The sequence below is a fragment of the Astatotilapia calliptera genome, chromosome 18 (genome assembly GCF_900246225.1).
Source record: "Astatotilapia calliptera chromosome 18, fAstCal1.2, whole genome shotgun sequence".
Lineage (NCBI taxonomy): Eukaryota > Metazoa > Chordata > Actinopteri > Cichliformes > Cichlidae > Astatotilapia > Astatotilapia calliptera.
This window is the reverse complement of record NC_039319.1, coordinates 16,925,967-16,937,980: the sequence shown is the minus strand read 5'-3', so window position 1 is coordinate 16,937,980 and position 12,014 is coordinate 16,925,967. Positions and strand designations below refer to the sequence as shown.

Sequence of the window (12,014 nt, the reverse complement as noted above, 5' to 3'; positions counted from 1 at the left end):
ACCCTCAGATTCCCTGACTGCATGTCATGGGTGATGATCTGATGCAACCGGGTGACATTGACAACAGACGTGACACGATGTGCTAGAGGGTCACCTCGTGCGTCCAGGCTCTGGACTTTTAACACTGCTGATTTTAGGGGGTTTCTTTGGCGGTTTTTGAGTTTTTCTGTTTGCTTCTGCTGCATGCTCATAAGATACTTTAAAGGTGATTTGTGTCATCTTTTTAATAGCTTCCAAGAGTTTTGAGAGAATTCTAAGACATTCCCAAGCGATGCTGTTCATTCTAATAAAAAAAAATGTCTGTTTATTGTTTGTCTTAATCGCTCTCGCTGCAAGATTGTGCAGTTTCTGTATGGGTGCATGTGCAAACTGATTTGAAAAGTCTGCACATTTATCATTCAGTAATGATGTATTTTGGCAATTATAAATGCAGAGATGATTAATTTAAACAACCGAGGCGAGCTGATCTCGAAAGTATGGAAAGTAATGGAACTCACTGGCTGCTTAGTAGAAAAAAATGCAGTTTAAAAAAACATTCATTGTCCTGACTAATCGGCTGTTCTTGCACGCAGTCGCATTTGCGATATTTTGCTATTCTGATGAAATGTTTTTTTGACTACATAAAAGACTAAGTTTAAAGATTAGGTTTTAAAGTAAGGAGAAGAGAGAAGAGCTTTTTGGCATTGCGTAATTCTTTTTTCTTTTCTTTTTTTTTTTTTTAAATCTCACAAGCTGCCAAGTAGGTTTAAGTCAGATTTTCAGCTCGAGTCCCCTTAGTTATTAATCATCCGCCTTTTGTATTCTTATCCAGCAGCCAGCTTTCCTCTTGGTGTTACATTTTAAGTGCTGTTTGTAGCCGTTTGCATTCGCAGTTATTTCTTCATGTAATATTTTGTGTTTGAGCAAATTACTTAACATTCTTTGCTTCTGAAGTCAAACAGTACTTAAAAGATTATAGGGCCGGGCCTCGTGAATATTTGATGAAGAGCTGAAATATTCCCCCTTAATGAGGTGCTCATCAGTCAGTCTACAGCCTAGAACTGTTTAGACCCAGAGCAAATCCTGCATAATGCCATATGATATGCAGGTTTGTTTATGCTCTTATTCAGCCTCATCTAGTTAGTGCTGAATTCTGGAGGCTGCTTGGCACAGATTATTTCTGCTTGGATATTAAAAAACAAAAGTGTTTGCTGCCTTTAGTTATCATCCAGACTATCCATCACCTCCTCTGGATCCTCACCTAAACTAAATCTGTTTTGTTTTGTTTTCTCTCCCCCTTACAGCGGAGGAAGTAGAGAGGCTTGCCGCCATGCGCTCGGAGTCCTTGGTCTCTGGTACCCACACTCCACCCATCCGTCGGCGGAGCAAGTTTGCAACTCTGGGGCGGCTCCTCAAGCCCTGGAAATGGAGAAAGAAGAAGAGCGAGAAGTTCAAGCAGACATCAGCTGGTACGTGACATCTTTTCATAATTTATCCGCATAATAGTGACACGAGTATAATAACTCCAATACTTGTAAAGACTGTACCCTGTGTGGTTTCAGTTTTTTTTTTTTTTTTTTGGCGGGGGGAATCAATGCATATCCTTTGGTCAAAAGAAAAATTGATTACGTTTTTCAGTCTCCAGGGTGAGTCACAATGCAGCAAATTGATTCAGTGTAGCGCTGGAGTTTCATGTTTTGAGGTCTCTTTAGAGTTGCTTTGATCTTTCAGCCCAGTGCTGTCAGGGTCGAGTGAAGGACGTGGTCTCTTCAGATCCGGCTGTATTTATTTTCCTCGACTGACACATCCTGAATTTTTCTGTCAGCCTCTTGGAAAGGAGGAGGCACTTTGTCAGACTGTAGCTCCCAGGCTCGAAGAAGCGTCCCTGCTTTTATGGACGGGAGCTAAATCCAGTGTGAACAGAACAGGATGTTCTCATTTAGTAACATTATTCAATTAACATTTTCTGGTGTGAGTTTGCTGAATGATTCAGTATCTGTTGGGTTTGCTCATGGTTTCTTTGGCTGCTGTTTGAGTCTTGACCGTTTTAATTTTTGCGACCTCTTTTCGTCAGCTCCATCATTTGTCAGAAGTACAAGATGTGTGCTTGACTTTTTTTTTTTTTTTAAACTGTAGCTGCCTTTGAGTTGTTTAATACTTAAAAAAAACTGCATTTTTGAAGTGTGTACTTGATAACACAGCCACAGAGATTCTGTCTGTTCACTGGTACAGTCATGTCAGCCCTGTGATAATAGCATCTCTCTTGTTGTGGTTAAGGACAGTAATCAAAAGCTGAGCCAACAAAAGATAATTTCTGTTTCAATGGTGGTAATGCTGAGTGGAGCTGAGAGAAATGACGCTTTTCATTGCTTTTGTTATCCACTTGTTTTGTGTGCATAATGCTTCTGTCCCCAAATAATGCTGTTGCTACTATTGTTCTATTCAATCCTTTTTGATGGGCATTTTTGAGCTGCCATACCACTGATGATCACCTTGTTAAGTTACAGGTGGTACGCAGTCTCACAAGAGACTTCGATGCTCAGGCAGGCACATTGGCCTCAGAGAGACCACAGCTCTGTCTCATCCATTTTTAGCGTGAACCTAACTCTGAAAGTTCCAAATAAGTGGAATGTGGCCTGAACTTCTGCAACTGGCAGTGGTAGAATTGAAGCCACAAGCGTGCGATTGTGCAATAAATTGAAATGACAGGAGCTGGCAGAAGGATTTTTAACTGTAGCAAGAGAGCGTCTAAGAAAACTCACAGGGTCACGTCCTTATTATTGAAATGCACATTTGGTTTTTATTAAGATAATTACAAGTGTTTCCAGGTTAACATTAATGAAAATAATTATACACCATGAATCATTGAAGAGTTTTAATGACAATAACAATGTGTTCCAGTGGCACATCGTGGTGCAAGTTTGCACCAGGTGTTCACAAAACATCAATCTTATGGTCAGAGAATGATTAATAAGTCATTAGACGTATTTTAGAGAAGGCCCAATGGCTGGTATTTTGTCTTAGTATAGTCACTAGATGAGAAATTCTGCTAAGCTTGAGGAAAGTAGGTTAACTGTATGGTGCAGAGGAATCCTGTGATTACTGAAAATGGATTATTGCTTCATTGAGAAATAAAAAAATATCCATCCAAGAAAAAAGTTTTATTTAGAAAAGGTAACATTTTCTTGGTGAACCCTTAAAGCGCTTCACATACAACATGACAACAACATCACTCTGTTCTGTATTATTTCCTATGGCTCGCTGCACACAAACGTTTTTCTCGTGGCCAGCCATGTATTGAACTTCAGCCATGACTGTGAAGTACAGTTATGTGAGGAAAATGAAAAATAAATAGTTTTTATAAGCCTTTATGCAGTCGTATGAAAAGTTAGTGCTTCTTTTTAAATAGTTTGCTCTTTTCAGACCGATTCCGAGAAAGACTCTGTGCAGTATAACCATTAGCAAGTTTGTGTTTAAAGGAATAATTTTTCACCTTATCAAGGAAACTGTGTTGTGTACTTGCCCTCATTTTATTACTGACCTGTTGTCAGCAGGTATAAGAACACTGCTGCCACATGCTACTACCAGCTATTGACTTGTTTTAGTACACCATCATTAATAGCTGAAAACAGCATTTTGTCTGCAAGAGTATTAGAGTATTTGTCTGTTGCTTAAGCAATCAGCAAAAATGTGCAGTGGTTATAGTTGCATTGCTATGATCTTGGCCTTAGATGGTCCTTGTTTGTCTTTTGTGTCTGAAGTAGTCTGTGCTTACCTTATTGTTGATTACAACTCCTGTATCAATAGGGAGTAGACCAGCCACTGGGCAGGAAGATGTTGTCATGGATAATTGGACACTGGGCACAGTAGAGGATTATTAATGTGTTGTGATCTTAAGCAGATGAAGGCCAGCTCTGGGAGGCTGCACTCTTTACCTCAGGAAGGAATGAGGGAGGAGAAGCATCTGACAGCTGGATGTCTTATCATGCTGTCTTATTGTGCTTGGTAAATTTTTACAGCCAGCTTGTATCAGGAAGAGATTTTAGCGAGAAGAGATTTATCAAAAGAACATGCATGCTGTAGTCTGATGTTATCAGGGAGTCTATTTTTAATCTAATTAGCACATTTCCCTATGAACAGCAGTCATCCAATTGCACTACTCATGCTGGATGTTCACATGATTTTTAACAAAAAGGACATATTTCATACGTGTCCATTGTACACTGTATGAAGGGAGAAGTTGATTGCCTATTGCATGCCTGCTGTGTCCTTTATAGGTGTTAAAGTGTATTTTAGCCACACTCAAGCTTCTGAGGTCTGAGGTTTAACGCTTGAGTTCCTCATTGATAGAAGACACCATCAAAGTTTTATTCCAGTTTTTTGTGAGAGTCAGACTGAGAGAAACGCCTCAGTAAAAGACTCCACTTTAAGCTACTGTGCCTCAGGGTTTGTAGGATGTGTTCTGACTATCTGGGTCACTTCGCAGTGGAATTTACTTTTTTTTTTTTTCTCTTTTCTTTTTTTTTTCTAAAAAACTAAATGTAGTGTTCTCAGATCAGTAGAGGCTGAACTTAGATATGCCAGTTTCATTTAATATGCTCTCAGCTGAGTCTCCCCAATGAGTGTCTAATCTTCTCATCTTGGTACAGATTGAGTGGTTGGAGTGTTGGGCCATGATAACACTTTGGGCTATGGTAGACTTTTAAAATAGAACTTGGTTGATATTCAAGGTGATTTTGAAGGCTACTGCAGATTCTAATATACTGATATGGAGGTTTGCTTTGTACCCTTTGGTAGTGATAAGAGTGCATCCTGTTTGATGCTTTTAACTTGAGTACCTCAGCTGCACACTAAACTTATATAATAAACATTGTTACAAACTGACAAGTGATGACAACTACTCTGGTGTCCAAGTCAATAGCACTCTGTATCAAAGTCAGGTATTTTGAGGGAGTGGCATTTTTTCCCACTAAACAGACACTAAACACGCACACACACAATTGTGTGTGTGTGTGTGTGTGTGTGTGTGTGTGTCCCCTAGGACCTTCCTGATGAAATGAACATGAAATCCACTTCTTGCACACTAATAATGTGCTGATTAAATATTAAACAGAGTGGGGGCTTTTAGGGGGGTTTGCAAGGATGGCCAGAGTTTCATCTCCTTACTTCATGCTCGGCACACGTTCTGCACGTGTCCACTTTAATTTTACCAGCTTCCACTTTTGTTTCGCAAACATTCGCCGCCTGTCAAGTCTGAAGACATAATATCCTCATTAAGGCTTTTGAGTTAATGGTATTGCATAACTGTGTGCATCCCGCAGAAGAGCTCTTATGTCATAAAGCTCTGAGTAATTGCTGTTCGTTTTGGATGAAACAACTGGCGTAGTAATGACCTTTAACCCCAGGTTTCCCCACTCTGGCAACAAATTGGTGCTGTACTTCTTTAGAAGGGTTAGGGTTAGAGTTTCATTTGAATGTTTGCTCTGTTAAACAAAAGACTAAAGAATAATGGACTCGTGATGGGGATTTCAAAGTCTAAGTTAAACTGCAATGCAAGAGTTTTGAAAGTTGAAAGTTTTAAGGAGAAAGCTTTTAGAGGCTGCATTGTAAAACCTATTATCTTTTATTATTAGATCTGGCAGAGGCAAATGTCTGGCAAAGATATTAACTTTCCAAGATATATATATATATATTTTTTTAATCCAATTACTTCACAGTACAGTTGTTACCACTAACCTAAAGTTGGTTGTGGGAGTTTTATGGAAATTGCTTGGTAATGTGCAAATATTTTATTTTCGATTAAATTTGTTAGCCACATGTTACTCAACAGCTAGAGATGATTGTAGAAACCTCAAAATACAGATGTTTTTAAATTAAGGAAAGGTTAAGAATGACTACATCTGTTACATATTTGATCATTGTCAGTGCCACACATGATGTGCTGTGCTGTCCTGTCACCAGTGTGCAGCCCCAAGCAAGCCTTAAACACATACTAGTGGGCTGAAAGAACAGGAGATACGCTTGAAAACGTAACCAAGTATTGATGTTCTTGGCCTCAACATTAGAGCAAGAGATGGCATCAACCAACGTCACCCCCCAAATAGCTCAGACCACCATCCTGCTGCTTTTTTCCTTAATCTGAGAATGGAAGAAACAGTGGACCATCACCTCCTGACTCATGGTTAATGTACTGCCTATGTGAGCCTAAACCAGGGACTCACATTCCCATCCAAAATCCAATTAACAACCTGTGGCCACATCCACTCTTCTGTTCCAAGTCCTGCATTCATTGTTGAGCTGACATTCCCACGTGGCGAGGCTATGGACTAAGCATATGAAAGGATAAAAACTGCAATATGCCAACTTGGCAGCTGAAGTAAAGGAGTGTGGCATATTGGGGAATATTCGGTCATGTATGCTCGCTCCCCAAAAAATATGTTTAACTTTTTAACTAATTCCTTGCTCAGGGCTGATCAAAAAGCTTTGGAAAGCTTTTGAAGTAAGCATTGATGATGAACACCTGGTACCATAGAGAAACTCATAAAGAAGCATAGTGATTTTGACTTATTTTGAGCAGTGGGTTTAAAGTGTAATGTGCTGTGAACGATGTGCAAGGAATAGAGAGGTCAAGATGCCAGTGTATTTTTGTCCAATGTGCTCTGAATATGTAGTAGCACTGAACATTTTTGATTGCAGAAGTCAGGGCTTCTGATATGTCAAGCACTCATACTGGGCACAGGGTGTACGAGTCTCCTGTGCAGCGTGCTCAACTGTTGTTATTGCTCATCCTCATTTCACGTTCTTAATTAGCTTCTGTGCAAGATTAGATTTTAAAATGAGTAACAACTTCTCTTTTTTTTTCTTTTTTTTTTTTTAGTATTTTACTGCTTTTGTTCAGCCTACTGATAGAAGATCTTAAGTGCCTCAACTCGCAAAGCCTAAAAATAGAAGGAAACAGTAGCTATGGGACATGGCATCTTTTGCATAATGAATTACGATGAGAAGCATTGCTGGAATATCTTTTTTATCCTTTATCTGTGTTAAACAGGGAACAGTTTCTAATTGTTCTAACTGTTCAGCAGAGACGACTGATTATCTTTACAGCAAAATCTAAATAAGCCAGACGAAATGTATATGGTGAAACTGGGATTAATTATGGGATTATCACAGTGACCGAATGCAGATAGTGACTGATATCCATTTCACACAAAAAGAAAACCTGTTTTGTTTTGGTTTTTGGCTGGACCAGATGTTTGATTGGTCATTTTTTGTGTTAAAACCTCTTTATCACACTCCTTTTCTTTACAACATCAGCTTTGGAGAGGAAGATGTCAATGCGACAGAGCAGAGATGAGCTTATCAAGAGAGGAGTGCTGAAGGAGATCTTTGAAAAAGGTGAGCTGATTTTCTGCAGTTTCTCTCTGATTTAACAGATGGAAACTGTTTCAGATTTAAGTAGAAATTACAAGAAGGGTAACGGTGGCGTACCAAACTGAAAGGTCCTCAGTTATTCATCTCCTTGTTAATCAGTAGCCTTTGGTGTGCACTCTTCAAGATTTGGCACAGAGCTTCAAGAGATAGAATCTTTCATTATAGAAAATTTGTGGCTTTAAAAAAAAAACCCCCGTTTGATCTGGATTTGATGTGCTTTACACAACCTAAAGATATATTTTATTATGTTTGAATCGCACAACAGGGGGCTCGATGCCGCAGGATATCAAAAACAAAGTCAGAGAAGCTCGGCTGACTCTTGCCAAGATGTGAGGAGAGCAGATAAGAAAGAAATGATAGCCTGTATATAAAAGATAGACACAGCTTCTGGACCTTAAAGGTGAAGCCAAAGCATTGAAACTTTTTTCTTTTTAATGGCCCAATTTTTTTTTTCTGAGGAAAAAAAAAAAGAATTGTACACAAGAGTGTGGGAAAACAGCGCTACTGATCACTTGATCTGTGAGTATAGTAAACAGGATTTGACAAGTTCAAGATCATAATTGCTAGTTTCATGTGTTATTGAATACAACATGATATTCATTACACTGAATACAACATGATATTCAAAACACATGGTAGGCCTCAGGTTTACCACTTCTCAAACCCAGTTTAAAAATATAAAGATGGCAATCGAGGGCTTAATTAGGATGGGACTTGATCAACCAATGACTGATGTCATAATAGCTACGTCCATCTTTTATACACAGTTTATGGAAGATTTTGGCTTTCATTATTTTTTGAAAAACTGAGTTTAATAGCTAAATGTGAAAACACTGTATGCTGTGACAGTGAATGAGTACACATTGCAGAAACTCAACAGCTCATGGAAAAGCAAGAAAGACAAGACAGGTGAAGCTACTAAGCAGTGGTGACTAAAACAACCACTCATTACAGCCAAGGTATGCAGAAAAGCATCTCCAAACACGGAACAAGTTAAATGGTTCAGTATCTCCCATCACAGTGTTGAAAGCTACTGTATTGTATCATAGATCCTTCCTAAAGCACCGGCCTCAAAATGAAAGCCTAGAAATGATCCCTGAATAAAGAGCTTGAAAAACTACAACAAATTATTAGTTTGTTATCTTTAGTTAATAATAAAAAATAACAAGTCTCCTTGAGGAATTTTTTGAATGTTAAAAAGATTAGAGGAGTGAAACGTTGTTGTGATTTTCTATTTAAAAAACAAAGTCCATAGCTAAGATGGAATTTGGGAATATGGGAGGCATGCTGTATAAATGCACTGGCAGTCAGAAAATATGTGAGCAGCACTGTGACTTGCACTGTCAGCCTTTAAGTGTGATCATGCAAAAGAAAAAAACATCAAATGGATGAGAACTATAAAAGAATTAAAATTCAAAAGTTCTGTCAAACTGCTTGTCTGCTGCTGTTCCACGGTCTGGTGTGTGCTGATAAAAAAGCTCTCGGGTTTGTAAACAGTCCAAGCCCCCAGTGTCTCAAAAACACATCAAGTTCATTTTAAACTTAGTTTATGCAGTCTTTTTAGAAAGTGTCTTTCTTGTGTAGTCAAATGCATTTTTGACTGTTTGCAGATTGATAGTTTTTTCCTTGTTTTAGCAACCGTTGAATTCCGATCCTCAATGGATGGCAGCGTCTGCACTCAGGAGCCCTCTATGAAATCGTCGATGGTCTTGCCCACTAAGAAATCTGTTGGCTATCCAGGTGACCATCAGGACAACCCTGCCAAACCACCGCTTTACCATAAACAGCCTCCTGCTCTCCCCCCAAAGCCTTTCTCTAGGATCCCAAACCACAGCACAGGTCAGTTTTCCTAGATTATGGTCCGTTCCATGCCTGTGCAGCTTTAATCACTCCAGGCAATATGTTTTTTTTCTAGAACTTTTCTTTAATCCAAGCAGAATAAATACAACATAATATACACTTGATTTAATATTTTTCCTTAAAGTGTACATTGTTGGGTGTTGCTTCATTAGCTTTAACTGTCAAAAAATGATTAATTTTAAAAGTAAATAGCAGGTACTTGTGTTGATAACTGCTTTGGCTTTAAACTGTACCTGTACAGCCACACATGCTCATAGGATTATACTAGTCTCATTAAATCCCTCTCTGGTTGGGTCAGCTGGCTTTATCTGTCATTGTCAATCTGTCAGGAGAGAGAAGTGGCATTACTCTGGTGTAATTCCCCCACTCTGGGCTGATGTTTGAGCCGTTTCCACTCATCTGTGTTCTTTGTTTATCTATCTGCACCATAAACTGCAATAGCTATGCCATGCATGACATTCATATAATAAGTCCAATGAATCTTCTTTTTGTCCTTTTTTTAATTTTTTAACAATTCCCTAGATTCTTGCCAGCCAATGAAGTTGCCCTGTATGCCTGGGGGAAAGCACTCTCCACCTCTGCCACCCAAGAAAGTGATGATTTGCGTGCCTCCAGGGGGGCTGGACTCCTCCTTATCCTCCCCTTCTCCATCCCCCAACCCCCTCAACACTCTCCCACAAAAGTCTGCCCCTCCCCAGGGCATGCCTTCCCTACATGGCACCTTACTGCCCTCCCAGCTTGTCGGTCTAGCCGGTCTACACCAGAGCCACGGTCACCCGCTCCAGCTTCAGTACGGCAGCTTACACGCCCCCAGTCGGATCATCGAGGAGCTCAATAAAACCCTGGCACTCTCCATGCAGAGGTTTGAAAGGTTAGTAGCTCTCAGTTCTGGTCATTAAATCTGATTGTGGGAAGGCAGGGAAGGATTATGGCTCAGTTTCTGTCTGTAAATCACATGTAATATCTTAAGTAAACTTAAACAATGCTGCATGTGTATGTTTAAAAATGACACAGATGGATCTTATGTAACAGAACTACACTCATCAGTCACAACACGGGGAGGGCCACGATAGGCAGCAGGAGAACATTAAATTACAGAAAACATAGAAAGAAAATGGACAAATGTAATAAACTGATCAAATTGTGATGCTGACCATCATGTTGACACCTGGGTGTGTGAGAATTGGTTATCCGTAGAAGACATGAGTGCAAGATGCACTGTGGGAAGAAGATGAGGTGATTCTCAGGGAATGTTATGCCAGAACTGCATACACATATTATATGTCATGGTAAAAACAAAGTACACCCAAACCCAATGTTTTAGAATGTAATAAAATAATAATAATCATAATCGAGCCCTTAGCAGGTCTTAAAATTAGGTAAATACAACCTCAGATGAACAGTAATAAAAGACATAGTACAACATGTCACTATTTATTTAAAAAAAATAAGCAAAAATGCAAAAGCAGTAAGTGAAAAACAAAGTACAGCCTTACTGATTCCATGGGAATTAAGAGGGTAAGTAGCAGCTAGGTGCTGCAAATCAAATGCAATTGATGAATTGATTGGCAGCAAGTGTGAGGACCTCTATAAAAACAGCAATTTGGGTGGTAATGAATCTTAAAGAAGCACTTATTGCTGCATCAATCTGGGAAGGGTTATGAGGCCATTCCTAATTTGATGTTCATCATTCTACAGTATATAGAGTATGAAATATTCAAGAGAGCTGCTGTTTCCAGGAGTGGGTGTCCTATCACATTCATCCCAAGGTCAGACCATGCAGTGGTCAGCAAAAAAAAAAAACCCAGGGGGATAAATTTCATACTTTACTGGCCTCAGTTGGCATGCTAAATGTTAAAGTTCATGACAGTTCAATTAGAAAAAGACTTAACGAATATGTTTTATTTGGAAGAGCTGCCAGTAGAAAGCCTCTTTCTATCTAAAATAAATAAATAAATAAATATGGGAGCAGAGCTTAGGTTTGCAATGTTGCATGTGAAGAAGACTTCTTAAAAAATGTCTTTTGGACAAAGAAGACCAAAGTAGAGATGCTTGGCCATAATGCACAGTGCCATGTTTGATGAAAACGAAACAACATATTAGCACAAATACCTCATGTAAGGCAAGGTGGTGGAGGGGTGATGATTTGGGCTTCTTTTGCAGCCACAGGATCTGGCCACCTTGCAGTCACTGAGTTGACCATAAACTCCTGAAATGTAAGAGTCAGATGTGAGGCCATCTGTCCAAAAGCTAAAGCTTGGCTGAAATTGGGTCAAGCAGGACAATGATCCCAAGCACAGCAGAAAACCCACGGAATGACTTTAAAAAGAAAATAATTAAGGCCCAGTCAAAGTCCAGACCTCAGCTGACTGAAGTGTATCTTCAGAGAGCTGTGCATAAACAAATGCCCACAAGCTTCATTGAACTGAAGCAAAATTGTAAAGAAAAATGGTCCAAAATTCATTCAGCAACAATGTGAAAGGCTGATAAAGTCAAGCAGAAAATGATTACTTCAAGTTCTTGCTGCTAAAGGTGGTATTTACCTCATTTTAAAACCTGGCAATACCTGATAACTTTTTATTATGTCCTTATATGTAAAACCGTAGAAATGACAGAGAGTTTAACTACATAGACAATGCTGCAGACCATGTCCACCCCATTACTAAAGCAATATTTCCTGATGGCAGTTGCTTGGAAATGGTGTAGCATCACAAAGATCTGAACTGTTTTTACTTGGCCTCTAG

The 12,014-nt window shown here is 39.2% G+C and overlaps 1 protein-coding gene across 2 annotated transcripts in view; it reads left to right on the top strand.

Annotated features, from left to right (window-relative positions):
• Positions 1-12,014, top strand: part of LOC113010706 (phosphatase and actin regulator 1-like) — a 49,704-nt gene that overhangs the window by 21,115 nt on the left and 16,575 nt on the right. For both annotated transcript variants that reach the window (XM_026149902.1, XM_026149901.1), the window contains exons 2-5: positions 1,284-1,448; positions 7,294-7,374; positions 9,046-9,249; positions 9,793-10,141. In XM_026149902.1, the coding sequence (XP_026005687.1) occupies positions 1,284-1,448; positions 7,294-7,374; positions 9,046-9,249; positions 9,793-10,141 (799 nt within the window). The remainder of the gene's footprint in view (positions 1-1,283; positions 1,449-7,293; positions 7,375-9,045; positions 9,250-9,792; positions 10,142-12,014) is intronic.